We start from the raw sequence: 20,806 nt of genomic DNA on the forward strand, positions 1-20,806 counted from the left end.
CTTTGAATCAGCAGTTTAGAGTCGGTTGCCATAGTCTCAGGGGCTGTGAGTGGCTGACGCAGAGGCATGCCATGTTTTCAAAAGGTGCCTTGACTTGCCCTGAGATGCCATTTCTATTAAGCAGCGATCTCCAATTTGTAAAATTCCACCTTTGGGTTCCCCCTCCCTTTCTCCACAGCCTCTTCCTGCAGCTCCTAAGAAAAGGCATAAGCTACCTGGAAGAAAACTACTAAATCTTGGTAAAGGACAATTCACTTTTCTGAAACTAATCCTGCAGCTTTTGTCCAGCTGGGTTCCTCTGACGAAATACATTTCAGCAAGAGTTACCTTTCAGCAAGAGTTACCTTAAGAATACTTAATCTCTAATGCTTTGGGTCAATGAGGCATTGAATGAATTCATTGCTCATCCATCTGAAAATGTGGCATGAGAATGTCATTTTACCCGGAAGATTTATTTTACTTTCTCTAAAGTACTGGCGCTAATAACCACCACTTCTCCTCAACCAAAAAAAAATGTCCACTTTGAAACCTCCTACATGGCAATTTAAAATGTAAGAATTATTATTATCTCAGTCCAGAACTCGAGATCTCCAGTAATAATGGATCATTCTAAGTCCCTGTATAGGGGAAGGGCTGGCCTTTGGGTGTACCCAAATCTGGGTTCGAATCCCAGCTCCAGCATTCAGAGTCTGATTGCTTTGGGCCAGGTACTTCATATTCTCTGTCAGTTTCATCCGTGAGCTAAGCTGCCGAGCAGGACTTCATTTAGTCATTCTACAAATATTTGTTCTACTAGAGTGGAGTGAGATAGCAACATTTTTGTCCTGCAAAGCAGTCCGGTGCGGGCACCCCATGGGGACGAAAGAGTCACGGCCAGGTGTAGGCAGCACGGCCACAGTAAAGTCCAGGGTGGGGGAATTCTGGAAAGTTCTGAGGGTTAATATTCCTACCATGCTCCAGGTACAATTCAGCAACGCCCTCTGCTCTGGAATTCCTGAGTGATGAGTCACCCTTGAGCACCTGGGGAAGTGGGGCAGGTAAGGGACCAGAGGCAGCCTGTACCTATCACTGGTCTCTGGGATTGAGTCACAGGTTCCCCAAGAAGTCAAGCTCATTGCCAAACCTTAGAAAATGTATTAGGGAGGGCTCCTGGAATCCACACCTAGGGAGCGGTTGAGGTGACCCTACAGAGATGCCCCAAGCTGGGGCGAGAGGGCTGGAACTTTATACCCCACCATGGACCAAGTGTTGGAAGCAGCCTGCCCCAAAGAAAGGGGGCATGACCTTGGGCATGGGGGAGGCATGTTGGTGGGGCATCTCCACTGGAAGCTTCCCTTATCTCTGTGTCCTCCCCTTTCTCAGCCCTTCCCATGCCCAAAATAGATTTGAGAAGAAGAACTTAATGTAGCCATGGAAAGTTTAGGAAGAAACGACATGTAAACAGAGGCCTGAAGAATGACAGGAAATTAACTACAGCAGAAGGAAGTTTCCAGGCTGACGGATGGGCAGAGGCAAAGGCTCAGTAGAGAGCAGGCGTGGAGGAAGACAAGAGAAAAGGAGGAGGAGGAGGAGAGGAGAAGAAGAGGAAGAAGAAGGAGAAGGAGAATAAAGAGAGAGGGAGAGAGGGAAGGAGGGGAGAAAAGGAGGGAGGAGGGAAGGGGAGAGAGGAGAGAGAGAGAAAGGTAGGCTGGGGGTGGGTGGGGAAGAGAAGTGCCTGTTCAGGATAACTGAAAATAACTGAGCAAGCATGAGTGGACATGGGGTAAAGCACTAATCAGGCCATTTACTCAGAAGTGCCTTAAACTCTCCAAACCTCAGTTTCTTCATCTGTAAAACAGGGAAGATCACCCCTGTCTCTCAGCTGTTTTTAGGATGACACGAAATAACACACACATGTGCAATAAGAGCTCCATGAATGTTAGTTGCTCGTTTTATTATTACTGGCTATTGTTGAGGAAGTAATACCAGTTGATCTATTGATAATATACCCCTTACCTAGAAAAATTATGGAACAAGAATTCAGGAATTGGCTAACTTTCTTAAAGTGCCAGGTAAACTACTTTAAGTAGATGGGCTCAGTTGTAGTTTCTCAATTCTTCCATTGTAGTATGAAAGCAGCCTTAGTCAAGGCATAACAAATGGGCATGGCTGTGTTCTAATAAGCCTTTATTTATGGATATAGGCGTTGGTCCATTTGCCAACCCTGGTAATAAATTATTAAATTACCCAAACAAAACTCTGTCATTTGAAAAGACATTTCAACTCCCTCTGTATGTATGTAGCCTTTCTCCCCGTCAAGATCACTTGAGCCCAGGAGTTTGAGGTTGCTGTGAGCTAGGCTGATGCCATGGTATTCTCACCTCAGGTGACAAAGTGATACCCTGTCTCAAAAAAAAAATTAAATCAAAATGAGTCCATGAACAAAAGACTCTCTTGACTTCTGATGCTTAATCACCCAGTCTTCCTCTCCAAGGTCAATTTTTTGTATATTGTTTCAGAGGTATCTCACATTTAAGCAAACAAATAGTTAGTGTTTCTCCTTTCTTTAAACCGCTGGATTACATACTACACAATTCCTACTGGACTGTGCTTTTTAAAATTTCTATGTATACATCTTGATGATAATTACATATATACAAGTTTAGAACTCAAACTCCCTATTGATTGGAATGACTGCACAGTATTTCATTTATGGGTGTACCCTAATTTACTTAACCAGTCTTCCCACAGATGATATTGATATTTTCAGTATTTTTTTAATTCAAGTTGATTGAGATATATATTGAGCAATGATTGCCCTTTTAAGTGTACAGCTCTATGAATTTTGGTGAACATATACAATCAAGTAATTATAATCAAGATATGGAATAGTCCCATTACTCCAAAAACTTTCCTAGTGCATCCTGTAGGCAGTCCCCTTCTCTCATCCCGAATCCTTGACAACCATGATCTGTTTTCTGTCCCTATAATTTGCCTTTTCTAAAATACTGTAGATCATATTGGATGTAGCTTTTTGAATCTGATTTCACTGAACATGATGCATTTGAGACTCATGCATGTTGTGGCATGTATCAGCAGTTGGTTTCTTTTTATGGAGTGCCACTCGGTGGTGTGGATATACTGCAGTTAATTTATCCATTCACCAGTTGTAAGACACTGGGTTGTTTCCAGCTTGGGGCAATCATGAATAAATCTGCCATTATCAAGTACTGGCTTTTATGTGGACATAAGTTTTTATTTCTCTTGGGTAAACACCTAGGAATGGGATTACTGGCTCATGTGATAAGTGTATGTATGACTTAACAATTGCCAAACTGCTTTCCAAAGTGACTATACCACTTTGTTTTCCTACCAGCAATAAAAGTACCAGTGTTTAGTATTGTCAGTTGTTTTGATTTTAGCCTTTCTAATAGGTGTGCATAGTTTTTCTACTATAAAAAGTGAATAAATATCCTTAAACATATGTCCTCTGTATTTTGGTGTGAGTATATATCTGTAAGATACATTCTTAGAACTACAACTGATGGGTCAAAGGGTGTGAAAGGTTGATTAGATATTGCCAAACAGACTTTTTAGACAGTGGTGCCAATTTGCTCACCTACCAAGTAGTTCCTGTTTCACCACATCCTCAGCAACACAGTGTGTTACTCAATTTCAGTACCTTTTTTTTTTTGAGACCGAGTCTCGCTCTGTTGCTCTCAGTAGAGTTGCCATGGCTTCAGCCAAGCTCACAGCAACTTAAACTCCTGGGCTCAAACAGCCTCCCAAGTAGGTGGGACTACAGGCGCACACCATGACACTGGGCTAATTATTTTATTTTTAGTAAGGACAGGGTCTTGCTCTTGCTCAGGCTGGTCTCAAACTCCTGAGCTCAAGCAATCCTCCCGCCTCAGCCTCCCAGAGTGTTAGGATTACAGGCATGAGCCATCATGCCTGGCCTCAGTACATGTTTTTAAATTGAAATTTTCCTTTAGATGATTGCAGTGTGACTATTTACCTCATAGAGTTGTTGGTAAATGCTTAACATAAAGCTTCTAGGGCAGCGCTTTTCAGACAGAGAGTAGCAATGAATGTTAGTTATTGTATAATTACCACTTGTAATTAGTCAATCACATTATTATTTGCCTGAGTTCCTCATCAATATATTCAGGAGTGCTTTTTTTCTGAAGAGATTAAACATTCCACCTACGGAATTTAGTTAATCCCCACAAATTCTTGAGAGGCTGGCCAGGAATTCAGTCACTGTGGTTTTACAGAATAGGGAAATCACACTGGATAAGACGTTTTAGGGTTACAGAACAGACATATCCCACAGGGTCAAAAATTATCTAGTTTGGAATAGGAATTGAATCTTCTAGATTACAATGGCTTTCAAACTTTTTTGATGGCTACTCACTTTAAGAAATACATCAGATACCAGAACACACCTACAAGGGCTGTCAGGAAAGTATCCAACCATTATTAATATAAGGAGAATGGTTACGTAGGTGGATACTTTCCCGACAGTAATAATGGTTTGGGAAACAAAAGTTTGGGAAAACAAACTTTTCTATTAGTAACATTCCATTTCATTGAAAATGTGCTTGTTGATTTCAAAGCCTACTATTGAGTTGACCAGCAGTTTAAAGAGCACTGTTCTAGAATCTAGGTCAAGATTTTTTTTTTTCATAGGGAAAGCATCTTGCTCTGTTGCCCAGGCTGATCTCAAACTCTTGAGATCAAAGGATCCTCCTGCACTGGGCTCCCAAAGTGCTGGGATAACAGGCCTGAGCCACCACCAGGCCCAGGATGCCTTATTTAACCAAGTTTTTTTGATATTCTTGACGAAACAACTGCAATCCTGCAACCTTACACTCAGTTTTGGGCACATCATTCCCATGTTCTTTTCTCTCCTTGGACTCCTTATGTGCACTGCACTTTAAGCACCGGTGGAAGAGAACAGGTTTTGAAGAGCAAGAGGCCTGGATTAAAATCTCATCTCCACCATTTGCTGGTGGATCTTGGTTCAGTCTCTTCAGCTACTGAAGACTCTCATCTCCTCTTCTGTAAAACGAGCATAGATATAGAGAGGTCAACGAGCTATAAGGTGTGTAAAGGGTTTGGCACAGCGTCAGTCTCACAGTAAGTGCTTAATACAGTGGTTCTCCAGGTGTGACAGCAAGACCAGCAGCATCAGCACCACCCGGGAACTTGGCGGCAAAGCGAATTCTCAGGCCTCGCCCCAGATGAACTGAGTCGGAAACGCCAGGGGTGGGCTCCCGCAGTCTGTTCCAACAAGTCTCCAGCTGGTACTGCGGCACGCTCAAGTTTGAGAGCCACAGCCTTACTACGTGGCGTAACTATTACCAGTCGGTACTTGAGGCTGCAGAGAAGGCAAGCAGGCAGGGGACGCCAAGACTCAGCGGGTTAAAGTGAAGCGCTGAGGAGCCAGCGGCGCCCACAGGTAAAAGGCTGGGAACCGCCTCAGTCCCCGCCCCGCCTCCCGCCTCCTTCCGCGGCGCCGGCCGGGAGCGCTCGCTGATTGGTGGAGTCTCTGGCGGACGTTCACCTCCCACACCACCGCAGAGAGCGGAAATGGAGAGGGGCGGGACTGGGCGCGGCGAGAGCTGGGCGCCTATTGGCTACAGGCCACGCCGCGCGGAGTGGGGCGGAGCTGAGCGTGCGCAGGGTCGAGGCGCGCCGCCGGCGGCCGTTGAAAAATGGCGACTGTCACCGAGCTGAAGGCCGGTGAGTGCAAGCGGGAAGGCTTGCTAGGTGGGAAGTGTCTGGCCTTCACCCTGGGAAAAGGAAGGGACAGGAGCAGAGCGCGCAGAACACCGGGGCCGGCATTTCCGGGGGCCGCTCTGAGGTTTGAGCGCCTGCGGGGAGCATCCGGCCGGTGTGGTGGTCGCTGCGCGGGGGGCTCTGAGAAGTGGCTGCCCGGGGGCGATTCTAGACAGGTTTGGAGCTAAAGGAGTCGCAGAATCTGCAGGCACCAGAGAGGTCTGCGGGGCTGCACGTTGGGCCTCTGGCGCGGGGACCGAGGGCTTGGCCCGGGCCTTGAACTCTGGGCTGATGATTACCTTACCCACAACCATTATTGATGGTAGGCACAGTCCTAAACGGTTTTCTTGGTTGTCTCCTTGAATCCTTACAAACCTCCTCTGGAATAGGTCCTGCCTTTTCATCGGGAGACACTATTAATAGAGGAAGAAGGTTTCCTGACCTGGTCATTCTCCTGTGTTTTTCGGAAAAGTTCCACAAAAGTGGTTACATGCGAGTCATTAATGACATTTCTGCACCGTTAACTGTAAAGTAGATGCCCAAACAAGTAGTAACATAGTTACCAGTGATTGAGCTTTGTGTGTCAGGCGCTACCCAGCCCGTGCTTTGTTTAATCCGTGTAACAGCCCTGTACCCATTTCATAAATTGGGAAACTTGAGGTGCTGAGAGGTGAAATCAGCTCGCCCAAAGTAATTTGGCTAGGAAGAGGCAGAGTGTGGGAACCTAGATATGATGCACCAGAGCACTGAGTCTTGATCACTGCCGCCCAATAAATAAAATCAGCCCCAGTTCTCAGGGAACTCAGGGTTTAAACCGGTAATTCTTAGAGATTGGGAGGAGAAGCAATTGAATCTCTTTGAGAATATGATTCAGTAACCATTGGTGTAAATGTGTATTTGGGGCATTGGACTGGTGAACAATCATAAAACGGGCATACCTCTGTCCACAAGAACAGACTTCATATGAATCCATGGCCCCTCTCCCCAGAGAAATACACACCACATGTAATATTGCATACAATTTCAGAGGGTCTAAAGATATTCTGTGGGATATAAGCCAGGTTAAGACCTCTTTCTGAAGAAATTTTTATTGTCCAGTGTTCTAAGTATAATAAAAGAGGGAAGGGTAAAATGATATGGAACCCCAGAAGAAGGCATAACTCTGGGCATTAAGGGTGTCCTACACGGACTAGGGGGCCCTTTATACTTTTTTCCTGTATCTCCCAGTTCTGAATGTGCTTTGTGTCCAAGAGAATCCAATGAAAGCTTGTTTGTCAACCAATTATCTTACATTTTGCAGATTTTTATCTTTTGTATGCACTCTCACCTTTTCCCACTTGGTTCTATTTCTGTGAGAGAACTCATTATTTTGGAGAAGACAACTGAGGCATGGGCTGGTGATTCACCATTGAAATGGGGATGAATACTAGGTTTCTTAATTCCAGTGTCATTCTTATTTTTCTGCTGAGTTTGAGGCTGTACTGTGTATAATACGGAGTAATTGGGACAGGACCCTTGTCTGAAAAAAATCTCTCCATCTAATTTCCAAAGATTAGATTTTGAAATTAGAGAACAGGGATTCAGTTATGATCCTGAGAGTGTGAGGAGGCTGTTGCAAAGCCTTTTTATGGGCCTGTTACAAAGTCTGATTGGGTGATAACTACACTTAACCTGCCAGCAGAAAGGTTGAGGGGTTGATTTAAAAATAAGAAGAAAAAAAGGTAAAATGTCTAGTAAAGATTGTGTCTTTTTAATCATATAAGCTAGGAATCTTGTTATTTATCAAAGCTTAAAAAAAATTTATGTCATCATACCTACATGAGTTAGCTCTCTGAGCTCCCTTTATGAATTTTCATTATTGTGGTATACTTATTTGGTGCCTTTGGCAGGGTGCTGTACAATATTAAACTATGTTTATTTCACCAGTAATATATAATACTGTATGATAATGTTCCTAGGTAACTGAGCTCTTACTATGTTCTAGGCACTGTGGATGAGGTGTGTTGATTCTTTGGAGTTGTCATTTACCCAAGAGGGACTATTTGAAAAAAGAAAGTTCCAGACCAGATACAAGAGATGGTGCCAATTCAGCCCCAAACTCCTCATTATCTATACTTATACTATCTATATATATATATCTATACTATAAATATTTACAGCTAAATCCCATTATCACAACTACTGATCTATGTCTTGGTGACCCTGGCTAGTCTAGAAGTTAGGTTGCATTCAGCATATACATCCCCGCCAACTTAAGATGGCTTTGATATAGTCATGTGTTAGATTTCTGACACGGCTTAACATTTCAAAATCCTACTGTTTTAAAGAGTTGGCTCATAATTGTCTTTACAAAAACAAAAAACAAAACACCTTTTCATTTAGAATGGGCCATTCCATAAGGGTACTAGATATAAAAAGTTTTTATTAAAAAAAATATATATATATACTCCTTTCATGGAATGTAGTTGTTTTCCTCAATTATCTTTCTAGACCAGAGGTGGTTAATGACACACACAACCTGTGTGCAGTGGAAAACACTCTTGAAAATGTATGAGAGACTGGGAGGGTAAGTTCAGGTCCCAGTGAGCTGTCTTTCTTCGCTCTTCCTTTCTTCCCTCTCTAAAGATTATGTATTAGACTACAGACTTGACAGTGATGATGTTATAAGGACAAACTTGAATTTGTTTAACTATGTTAAGAGTAATTCATTGCAGCTTGGGAACTATATTTTTTATTATAAACATGGCTAGTGGTAGTTTGTGTAATTGTTCAGTTTGTTACCATGTTTAGATTGAGAGCTGCCATTGTACCTTTTACCTTTTAAACATTTTTCTTTAGAGTATGCCTAAGAATGACAAAATTAACTCTATAACGGAAGCATTAATACTTTATATTGAACAGTTTTAAAGGATACCTTGGAAAAAAAGGGAGTATTAGGGCATTTAAAAGCAAGGATCCGAGCTGAAGTTTTCAATGCCCTAGATGATGACCGTGAACCCCGACCATCATTGTCTCATGAAAACCTTTTAATTAATGAATTGATTCGGGAGTATCTGGAATTCAACAAATATAAGTATACAGCATCCGTCCTCATAGCAGGTAAGTGGTTATTGTTCATCACCGAAGAGTATATCTACTTCTCCCCTTTTCCCCCAATTTTCAGAAAGTGTTTAGCCTGGATCCATGTCTATTACCATACAGTGTCATCTGGGTGACTGGGACATAAAAATCACATGGACTCTCTCTGTAGCTTAAATTCTCATGAGGGCTACTGTACAGCAGGGGAAAATAAATGACTAAGCACTTAAACTGGGCATATACTTTGAAAAATCATCCATAACTCCTGATACTGATAATAAACAATAGTTGACATTTATCCTGTTCCACTAGTTTTTTCCATGTATATGCTTTCAAAATACAAATTAAACATATTCTTATTTAAAAATATAAAATGGAGATAGAAACCTTAAAATATTACTACTACATATTGGTTTAGGGATATATACAGATGTACATAAAAGGACAGTATTTAAAAAGGACTAGGTAGGTAAACTCCAAACTCACTCTAGTGATGGGAGGGAAAGAGGTGGTATTGAGGGAAGGGGGTGAGTAGTTAAAGAGAAATTTACTTGTATGTGCTGTCATCATTTTTTCAAAATCTGAAAAATGTATACACCAGATAATTGTGATTCTTATTAAAATCATATTTGCTTTTTAGGTTAATAGACTCAGTGTTCTCATGAATTTTTCCCCCCAGAATCTGGCCAACCTGTAGATCCATTGGACAGACAATTTCTCATTCGTGAACTAAATGCATTTGAAGAATCAAAGGATAATACAATGTAAGAAATTTTTTTTAAAATATGTTTTCAGATATTGTTGTATTAGAGTCATAATTGCAAAGTGGTAGCTTTATTTCATTTTAATTCAGTGGGTATTTATTCAGATCTAGTGTGTATCAAGCATTCTACTAAATCTAAAATGTGCAGGAGTGAATAAGTCAGATGAAGTCTCTGTTTGCTGGAGCTAAAATTCCTGTGGCTTGAGAGTGACTAAATATCTACTTCTTTCTCAGGGTAACTCCTTTTAGCTTCTTGATCCATTTCTTTTTTCCTTCTGAGGCTTTGTTCTATCATTTGTTTTCTTCATATTTAACTCTTCCTCCCTACTGCTTTCTACACTTCAACTTAAGAATCTACTCAGATCTCTCCTCCCCTACAAAAGCCTATCAATCCTAACCCCAGGCTACTGCTTGATATCCTTTTTACTGCCGAACATACTGAATCAACCTCTGCTTTCATTTTGCTATTACCCTCTCCTTTGCCCTCCCTGCATCTTACACTCTTGTCACCATTTATATTGAAACTATGCTCTTGAAAAGGAGGGTGACCACTTTCTAGTATCTAGTAGTTTCTTAATTCTCTTCTTACTTCAGTGTTTCTTAAACTTTTTCCAGGTGGTCCCTGACTGGCAAAAAAAGAGTTGTACTTAAAAGGCCTGAGAACATGGCTCAAAGTAGCCTTTCTCTAGCTAGAAATGTCTTTGTTTTCTCATTCTAAAAGTTCATTGATTTTTTTTTTTTCATTTTACTTCATGGTAAAATTGTGTTTGTATATATGATATGCCAATTAAATTTAACTCTCCCATAAATCTGTGTGTGAAATTAATGTTCCAGGATCATATGCCACGTTTATCTTGTACTTTGTGCCAAGCCCCTAATACTCTTGAGCCCTAGCACCAAGAGTAGGTCTATAGGTATACATACACATATTTCTAATTTGAGAAGTTCAGTTTTACTTGAGTTTCTATAGCATTTTGTAATATTGACTATTCTTCCTTAAAATACTTTTTGTCATTGTTTTCTTATGACTCTTTACTGTCCTAGGTTTCCTGTCTCCCTAGTGGTGCTCTCAATTTCTTCACTGACTCCGTTAGAGTTTCAAGTTGTGGGCACTCCCCAAGTTTTGTCCTCCACTTTCTTTTCTTGACTGCTGGCTCCATCTCCTTTTCTAAGTTCTCTAGAGTCTTTAATAAAATCTCTCCATGCTGATGATTCTGCTTTAAATATGACCAAGCTCCTGAGTTGTGGGCCCATATTTCTGTTGGTATCTCAAACTCAGTGTGTCCCAAAATTAAATATGTTATTTTTATCTTCTCAAACTTTCCTTGTAAGTTTCTCATGTAGCCTGTCCTTTCTAAACACAGAGTCCACAGTTAAGTTTTTGTTTTGTTCTCATTTCTCTACCAGTCACTTTGTTGGTGTCACTAATTCTGTCTCTGCAAGATCTCCTGTCCATTCTCACTGCCCTGTACTGTACTGTTCTGGAGCCCTCTGACTAGTTCCTCTATCTCCAGTCACTTTCTTTTCCAACTTATGTTTCATACTGCCAACTGCCTTTCTAAAGATAGTTATTGCTTTGTTTAAAAACATTTAATAACTTTCATTGTTTAAATAATGAAGTCCAAGTTGCTTAGTGTAGTGTTTTAGGCTTCCATATTTCTACCCATCTCTAATTGTATCTGCTCACATTTGATTGTTCATTGTGCCTTGAAGACAGGTTGCAATTTCATGCTCTTTGCTTTTGCAAACTGTCCCCTTAGCCTAGAAGCCCCAGATCACTTCCTTCTTTCTCTTAACTCCTACTCGAGCATCTTTCGTTTTTATTGGCCCTGTTCAGATGTTAACTCCTGTATGGCATTGTTCTCTTCCTCTTTCCCTCCTCCTCCCTTCAAGTTTCTTTAAGATTTGATTTGTAATTTTATCACACATATATTTTATTCTTTCTTATCTGGTCTTCCGCTAGACAGAAAACTTTAAGAAAAGGTATCTCAGAGTGTTCTTTATAGATACCAGATAAAATGCTTATTGAGTTGAATTTCAGTTACCAAGAAAATTTATTTGGTATCTATATAAAATCAAGGTGATTTTGATAAAGAGAGAAAAGAAAACGTTTCTTAGTTTTGTTGATTTGCATTTTCTTTAAAGTCTTTATGTTAATATTAAATGACTGCAGAAGGCTTTAGCAGCAATACTGGGCTTACTAAAAAGGAAGTCAATTGGCATTAGGCTACATTTTAAAGCAAAAATTTAATCTGAGTAAGTGTAATTTGGGCTAATGCACTAATAGAACATTGTTATAACACTATATATTTAACTAGTAATATAACAATTTAGAAATAGCATTTTAATTTCAGTGTTTTACTGAGCATCTCGACTCTATCTAACTATGTGCTGGTTAGATTATGATCTTTTTCTGACAGGGTTTGTAAGCAGGAGTCATGAATGAGTATAACAGGCTATTTACTCATCTTGTGATTAAAAATTGACATAAATTGACATAAAATGCCTTGAACACCTAGAGGAAGAGCAGTGGCTAGGGTAAATCTCATTTGAGTAGGGTAGCTAGAATTAGTTTTAATTATACTAAAAGTAATAATTTTTCATTGTGAAAATGTAGATAGTACAGAAGAGTATACATTGAAGAGTAAAAGTTATTGTTCTCCACTCTGCCCACTGAAACTTAATCTCACTCTCTAGAGATAATCACTGTTAACATTTTCCCTTATATTCATTCACACATATACTCTATATTTAAAGCATTTATATGTATATTTTCTTCCACATATATAAGGGAATTGTACAACTTGTTTTTCATGCCAGCATACTAACTGATGGACATTTAGATTTTTTCCAGTGTTTTATGATTGTAAGAGATATTATAGCGAATATTGGTTCACTTAAAAATAGAGTACCTGCTATATGCTAGGCACTGTTTTAGGCACTGGAGTTGTAACCATGAACATTGTTTTCTGCAGTGTTTTTGTCTGGGAATCAGTTGTTCCCAGAGTATTATCCACAGAAGTTTGTTTTGTGAAGTGCTCACCACAAAAGGGGTCTTAGGTAGTAAGGCCAGGATACCCATCCCCTCTTGGAGATTCGTAATGCACATTAGTATTGAAGTTGTTCTGAGAAATCCTACAATAAAGAAAGCCATTGTCATCTAATTCAGGGTCTCCAAACTTACTTGACTAAATTATCTTTTTTTGGCACAGTTGTTTACATCCTGCAGAGCTAGTGTTCATGGATACAGTTAATCACTGTATTTGTATGTTTGCTAAGCAAAAAGTGGGTAACACTTTAAGAAGCATAGATTTTGACAATTTTTGAAAAGTATAAAAATGGTATAGTTGAGAACACTGGGAAAAATAAATTGGAGGAGTCTAAATGTGACTTGGCATGAGCAGTGAGGTATTGTACCATGTAAACACAAGATTTTCATTTAGCAGTTGTTGGAAATGAACAACTATTACACTCTTCTCAGCTTCTTGGTAGCTTTTGAGATATTTGCTGCAGATGATAGTATTAAGAAGTAGGTTAATAAACAGCTTTATTTACAAAAAGTTAGGTAACTTCTTTAAGTCCTTGTTTCTCAACTTCAGTGATTTTTGTACTCACAAAGTTTGCTGTATACATGTACTACTCATATTATTTACTTATAGATCCGCAGTGCTGTATCTAAAACCCTGAGGCCAAGTGTGTTTTGAAAATCCAAACATTTTCAGGTTTTAAACAGTAATATGGTACGTATAACAGATACTATATATAGGGGAGTCTAAAGTGGCATTCCACAATCCCATTAACATTTTTCAGTGAAACTTAAGAATTATTAGACAAAGTAAGGTAAAGTCTGTAATAGTCATGCCACCAATAAGTTTGTGCCAAATTTATTAAGGAAATTTCAGTTTCAGAGGTTTTGTGTTCCAAAATTACACTTAATGTATTGTGAGACTGTACTTTTCTTTAAATTATCTTTTTTAGACTTATTTAAAAAAATTTTTAATATCCACGAAATTACAGGTTAAATGTAATAGTTATACATTTTACTAATAATATTTAAAAATATTTCTTAAAATTTTAAAGTCTCAGGCCGGGCGAGGTGGCTCACGCCTGTAATCCTAGCTCTCTGGGAGGCCGAGGCGGGCGGATTGCTCGAGGTCAGGAGTTTGAAACCAGCCTGAGCAAGAGCGAGACCCTGTCTCTACTATAAATAGAAAGAAATTAATTGGCCAACTAACATATACAAAAAATTAGCCGGGCATGGTGGCGAATGCCTGTAGTCCCAGCTACTTGGGAGGCTGAGGCAGGAGGATTGCTTGAGCCAGGAGTTTGAGGTTGCTGTGAGCTAGGCTGACGCCATGGCACTCACTCTAGCCTGGGCAACAAAGCGAGACTCTGTCTCAAAAAAAAAAAAAAAAATTTAAAGTCTCAAGTAAATTTTATTGTATATTAATTTTTTTTTCTTTTTTTTTTTTTTTTTTGAGACAGTCTCACTCTGTCATAGGGGCTTTAGTGCAGTGGCACAATCATCGCTCACTGTAACCTCAAACTCCTGGGCTCAAGTGATCTTCCTGTCTTAGCTTCCTAAGTATCTGGCACTACAGGCTCCTGCTACTATGCCTGGCAAATTAAAAAAAAAAATTTTTTTTTTGTAGAGACATGAGCCACCATGCCCAGCTGTATGTTAATTTAAAAAATAAAATTTCAAACAATTAAAAATCATTTTGAACCAATTAACACTCTGGGAAAGATTGGATTAAAGTAAACCAAGGACCTATTTTATATTCCTAGATGATGCTTTTGTAAGCATCTTATTAAATAAAGCAACATCCCTGCTATACTTGTGGTATGAAAAAATTGCTTTGTTATGCAATTAGTTTATTGCTGTATAACCCCAGAATCTGATGGCTTAAAACAATAAACATAAATTATCTGTGGGATATTTGGGAATTTGGGATGAGCTTAGCTAGATGAAACTAGCTCAGGGTCTCCCATGAGGTTGCAGTCAAGATGCCAGCCAGGGTTGCAGTCTTCAGAAGGCTTGACTGGGGCTGAGGATCTGCCTCCAAGCCACTCACTCACAATGGTGTTGGCAGGAGGCCTCAATTCTCGCCATGTGTACCTTTCCTTGGGACTGCTTGAGTGTCCAAGAGAGAAAGCAAGGAGAGGAAGCCACAGTGTCATGATGTAGTCTCTGAAGTTGCACACTGTTACTTAATGCCTTATTCTATTCCTTAGAAGGGAGTTCAGCTCACATTCAAAGGGAGAGCAGTTAGATTCCATCATTGGAAGGGTGTGTCATACTTTAAACCATTATACCAGCTAACAATAGATATCTCAAAAAAATAAATTCTTTTGATTGTATTTTCAAATATGAGTTTGGAAACAAAGGAAGATATTTCTATTGTACCTCTCTTTATTATCAGCAGAGCAGCTTTCATTTGTGCAAGGGTGCTAATATAAATCTCCAGGCAGCACATTGTAAGGAAAAGAATGTGGGACTTGAGGTTCAAGTATAAACTTTGTTTATTTACTATCTGAGGGAATCTCTAGCAAATCTTCTCTGAGCTGTGGTTTTTTCATTTATAAATTCAGTGTGATTATTCTGACATCACAAGGTGAGGATAAAATGAAGAGAGGTAGGAGTATTTTGTAAACTGTTGTTTTTAAAATATTAGTTTATTATCCAACTCTTGTGTGGCTAACATTTATATACCACTTAATATGTGCCAGGCTCAGTAATAAACACTTGGCTTTATTAACTCACTTAGTGCATAACAACTCTGTAAGGTAGCGACTGTGCCTACCTTCTTCATTTATAAAGGAAGAAATGTTTATGAGACTGGAGAGGTTAAGAGTCTTACCCAATGTCCCACAGCTGTCAAGTGGCAAAGCCAGGATTTGGACCCAGGCAGTCTGGCTCTCAGGACGTAAGACCTTCTCTGGGCAAGGATTTATTAGTTCAGTAGACATTTATTGAATACATGTTGTGTATCAGACAGTGTTAAGTATTGTAAAATATTACACTGGACTTTGGAGTTTAAAAGCTGAATTCCTTTGGATTGATAGGAATTGTATTTCAATGTAGATGTTTGAGTTATTAACATGTTTTCTCTGCATTTTAAAATTGTCATTTGAGTTAAATGGTACTCTTAAAAGTATGAACAGTTTGTAGTTTGGGTAATAATCATGCAGGTTTTTAAAGCCTAGTGAATTACTTGGCCATTTTGGTGTCACAGGTAACCTTTTAAAGAATGAATGTTTTAAGCTTTTCCTATTTATGTACATTTAATGGATTTTTTGTTTTTTTTCTGCTATAGACCTCTTTTATACGGAATTTTAGCTCATTTCTTGCATGGAACTAAGGATGGCATCCAGAATGCATTTCTGAAAGGGCCTTCACTTCAACCTCCAAACCCAAATCTTGGCAAACAACCTAGTAGAAGAAAGCAAATGGGTATGAGTTTTCTGAGATTCATCATTTAGCTGTCAGCAAGTGTATTTTCTTACTTTATATATTTTTTACCTTTGGAGGAGTTTTTCCTGAACTTTGGAGTCATAATTTAATTCTTTTTATATCTAATATAGTTAGCCTATGTTACTCCAAAAACAAAGTGCTTTTTGGAAAAAGAATCTGGGGAGTGGGAGGAAATAACTGGGTAGCATTCTTAGATATAATTTTTATACACAAGTATTAAAAAATCTGATCTTCACATAAATTTATAGTCTTTGGAGCACCTTAGATACTTAGCATACTGAATAAATAGCATTTTATCAAGTGATCATTTTTTTTCTCTCCATGACCAAAGAATAAAAGGCAAGATTGCTGAATACAGATAGAGAAGTCATGGGTATATGTGTTCTTGGCACTTTGAGGATACTTTTTATAGTAGAATGATAGTTATCTACAAGTAACAAATTCTTAGGAGAATAGCCCTTATTTCTTTCAGAATGCTCACTTTTTAAATGAGCTTCCAGTTGTTTTGATTATATCAGCAGTAGGATCCCATTTTGATAATTTGAATTGAATTGCCCAATGTTTCCACCTGTGGAAGAGAGTGGATCTGTTTTCAAGGACAGTTATAGGTGGGGCTCAGGCAGCTGGAGAACAAATGTAAATTCTGAATGTTGATATGAACTTTCAGGAAATGCCTAAAATGCGAATTACCTTTCATGTTTTTCCTAAACTGCTGTGAGCAATATTGACCATGTTAGATATTTGCTGTCTCTTAAGTTCTAAAAGTAAAATATTTGTGAATGAGGTTAACTTCTTTTGGAGGTTATTTCTGATTTCACTAGGAGTTATCCTTCTATATATCTTAGAAATCTGAGCTGAGTAGAACATTGGAAAAGAAATCATTCCCACCTACTTATTTTTACAGTAGAGAAAACTATAAGAGGTTTCCAAGACTAAAAGGTTAAGTGGCTCATCTGAGGCCTATAGCAGATAATTATTAGCAGAGTGAGCACAACTGATTGCTATTCCTGTGGACTTTTTCCATTTAACGACTATAGAGAAGTTTTCCAAATTCTCTTTTCAGAGATTGGTCAGGCACTGACATTAGTGCCTACTATTTTGCAAGTACGTATAAAGCAAAATAAAACATTAATTGTGTAAGTACATGAGTAAATCTCTAAAATTTTCATATAATATAAAGTTCCCTTTAACCTCTTTCCTTCTTGCCTCTAACTCCCCCATTCCCCTCCTTTCCATAGACGGTACCTCTGTTAGCAGTTTGGGGGATGTCCTTCAGGACTCATTTCTGTGCATTTAAATATATGTGCACTGTCATTGTGCATATTATCCTGCAGCTGGCTTTTTTCATGTGTGGATCTCCTTCTTAACTTTGTGTAGTATTCCACAGTATTACTACAATCACTCTTATGTATTGTTTTTAATTTTTTCTTTTTTTATTGTAGTATAACGTTGTACCTTTGTCCACACATATAAATATTTCTTTTGTATAGATACTTGTTCAAAGTACATACATATTTAAAAATATAGTAGATTGTCTAATTCCCCTCCAAAAAGACTTGACCAGTTTATATACTTAGCAAGAATATATGACAATACCTGTTTCTGTGTTCAGTTGTCACCAGTGGATATTGTACACATTAATACATGCTAACAGAGCAACTCCGAGACATTGATCTTATCAGTCCCATGAGGAAAAATAACTTCTTGAGAAATAACTTTTCTTGTTTGTAAGCTTTTTATAATCAATCTTCTTAATATTCATGGCTAATGGCTAGTAAGAAAGTTATAAATGACAGCATTTCTTAACCAAATTCAGTTCTTTTGAGGTGAAAGTCACAGATGAGATTGCTAGCCCTAAACACAAGGAGGGGGAAAGAGAGGCAAACAGATAGATACCATTATTTATAAAGTGCAAGAGACATCCTAGAGTCAAGTTCGAGTCAATAAAGCAGCTTTGAGTGCCCATTCTGTGGAAAGCTCTCTAGAAAGCTGAGAAATAAGGATGACTGTACTAATGGGGGAAGAACAGTGATTTTGCAAATTACTCTTTTGATCATCAGAAATTTTCTTGACACAACAGTGACCTCTTTGTGCAATAACTTGGGCATTGTCAGCCAAAATTATATCATGTTCCAATAGCACCCTTAAACATCCCATTTACTCCCTCAATTCTAGCTTACTGTCTGAAGGCTACGTAACTCTTATTTGACAGCATTGAAAAGGTTATAAAGATATTACCATAATTATTCTTCAGATCTCAATATCTTATCTCTACATGAGCTCATCCAACTGAAGTATCAAGCACTAAAACTAAGTTAGCTTTTATTTGAAAATAAGTTCAAAGTATTGCAAGAGGAAAATACTTCTCTCATCAGAGCTTTCAAAGTGCTGCAGAAAAATAAAGAGGGTTTAAAGAAGAGGCATGCTCACCTTTGAAATGATAGCAAATTCATTGGTGCTGCTCCTCTAAGTGATTGTAATATTGGAGGCAAACTAGTTTTCACTATAAATAAAAGATTTTTATTGTAAAGAAAAGACCAGATTTTTATAATAGAGACAATCATCGGCTCAACTTTATTGCACATCTATCAAGCATAACAGACGTCACTTTAAAAATACTTTTCTAGAAGACCTAAAATCATTGTGTTCTAAGGAAATTGTTAAATTTTTTCTGTTCTGCAAAGTCTCCTAGGATTAAGGAAGAGAAATTTCCGTCCATTATCCAGACCTACAAAGTGGTGTTTGCATCGAGAGTAATCAGCTGCTGCGGACTAATAAAACTAGGTGTACAATCAAATTGTCTTTAGAATTAGAAAATTCAGTAGGTGTTTTTGGTGCTAAAATTTGCATTTTTCTAGCAGCTTGTCCAAATTTATATTCTTTTTTTTTTCCTGTTATCAAAATTGTCATTAGAAAGATTTTGTTTTGTCAGTTGTAAAGTGTTTGGGAGGTTAATATGTTTTTAGGAATATAGTTTTTGCATTGCATTTTTGTTGCATTTGGATATTAAGTCTTTTAGGTTCTTTTAATGTAGAATATTTCTATACTCTTGACCCCATGACAGAAGAAATTGAGCAGAAATGTCTAGAGCCCCACTTTTGCTATTGCCAGAGCAAAGTGTGTGGTCACAGGGCTCTGGCCTCCTCTCAACTCTCACGGAGTTTCATTGTTTTGTTGCTGGCCTTTGAGAACATTTTCTACAATTTCTTGAGTAACTATGATTTTGGTAGGAAGATGTAAACTACGCCAGTTTTTTCCTTGCCACAAGAGGGTGCTGATGGGAAGTATTTCTATTTGAAAATCTTTTAGTGTTTTAATTGAGGAGCTTTGGCGACTCTCAAAATGCTGATTGAACACCTTGCCCTTTCTTACAAATTCCATTCCTTACATGTAAGAGATAGATTTGTAACTACTTACACATGGGTTTACTGCAGGTTGTACTCTATTCACTTGTAGTCAAGAAATACTTTTGAGTAGTTAAGAGTGAGTCCATATACTAAAGGTTTCTGATTTCTTCAAAAGTGTTTAAAAATGATGAGCTTTTTCATTGTCCTAAACCATCTGAAGAATTCATAGAATACTAAAAATGTAACATCCTAAAATATAATATATGTAGATATGTCTGCCTATCTACCTATTTTGACTTCGGATAACTATTGACATTTGTTTCTGTTTATTTCAGATGATCACCTAAGAAAGGAGGAGGGGAAAAATACTAATACTGAAGATCTTCATATTTCTCAAGCAGTAAAGAGATGACACTCCATTTGGGGTATCTTTTATCTTAAAATTGTGTATATTAAATAACTTATTTATTGTCCCAGTGTTACCAAAATGTACCACTAATATTTGTACTTTGTAGAAATTTGAGTTTCTGCAGAACACGTAGCCCCTCATGTTTGACTGCATTTGTGAATAAAAACTGTCATCAAGCTTATTGGATTTGACTTGAAAGAAAATGTATTGTTTTTAGGAAGTATTTTTAAAGGTCCTTATGTTTGTGAGAAATGAAAGGGCTTTTTAGTACCCTGTACCTTCCTCTAAAAAAAATATAGGTCTCTGTAATCATATGCTCTGCTCTTTGACATGGCACATTAATTAAATTCTCTTCAGCTGGAATTATGTGGATTTGTAAGAACATTCAAGTCTTAAAAAAACATTAAAAGGGCATTAAAACCAGAAAAAAAACTGTAATTCCATGAAGTTTGGGTTTTTTAAAAGTACCTTTTTTCAGATAACCATTTATAATTAGGTTTAAATATCTGAAGTACTATCTAAAGTTGAACTTTTAAGCTAGGTAACAATCTACTTTTTCCTATAGACCATCTTGGCTTCTACTGGAAGATTTAATTAAAAGGTGTGTGGGGGGGAATATTTCTTTTAATTTTGCTGTAAGTGAAACAAAGAGTTTATTTTATTATATAAAGAATGTGAAATAAGCATGAAGAGACAGGCTTTGGGAGAAATACCAGAAAGTGACTTGTAAAAGATGGCATTGTTTAACCTCTATGTGGCCTTCAGGTGTGCAATTACAGATGAGCCATGAAAGGACCAGCCCTCTATTGTTTGGGCTCTAGAAGTCTTATTAAATGTTAATTTTTATTCTTAGGATAGAAAAATAGTAAGAGCTATTACAATGCTCTCTCTAAAATGCTACTTTGATATTTATTAAAAGAAATTTTTATGGTGTAGAAGAGTCTACAGTCTCATTTCATTGAAAACAACTG

General features: G+C 38.1%; 1 protein-coding gene across 2 annotated transcripts; it reads left to right on the forward strand.

The window, feature by feature from the left end:
- Positions 1-5,622: 5,622 nt before the first annotated feature.
- Positions 5,623-20,016, forward strand: CEP20 (centrosomal protein 20). 2 transcript variants are annotated; one of them, XM_012790233.3, is made up of 5 exons: positions 5,623-5,727; positions 8,665-8,862; positions 9,521-9,605; positions 15,922-16,058; positions 19,762-20,016. In XM_012790233.3, the coding sequence occupies exons 1-5, from the start codon at positions 5,700-5,702 to the stop codon at positions 19,836-19,838; spliced, it is 525 nt and encodes a 174-aa protein (XP_012645687.1). In that variant the 5' UTR covers positions 5,623-5,699; the 3' UTR covers positions 19,839-20,016. The 2 variants fall into 2 exon arrangements, with proteins under 2 accessions (XP_012645687.1, XP_075851263.1); XM_075995148.1 differs by lacking the exon at positions 5,623-5,727 and adding an exon at positions 5,789-6,085.
- The last annotated feature ends 790 nt before the right edge of the window (positions 20,017-20,806 follow it).

The sequence above is a fragment of the Microcebus murinus genome, chromosome 19 (assembly GCF_040939455.1).
Source record: "Microcebus murinus isolate Inina chromosome 19, M.murinus_Inina_mat1.0, whole genome shotgun sequence".
NCBI classification, from domain to species: Eukaryota; Metazoa; Chordata; class Mammalia; order Primates; family Cheirogaleidae; genus Microcebus; species Microcebus murinus.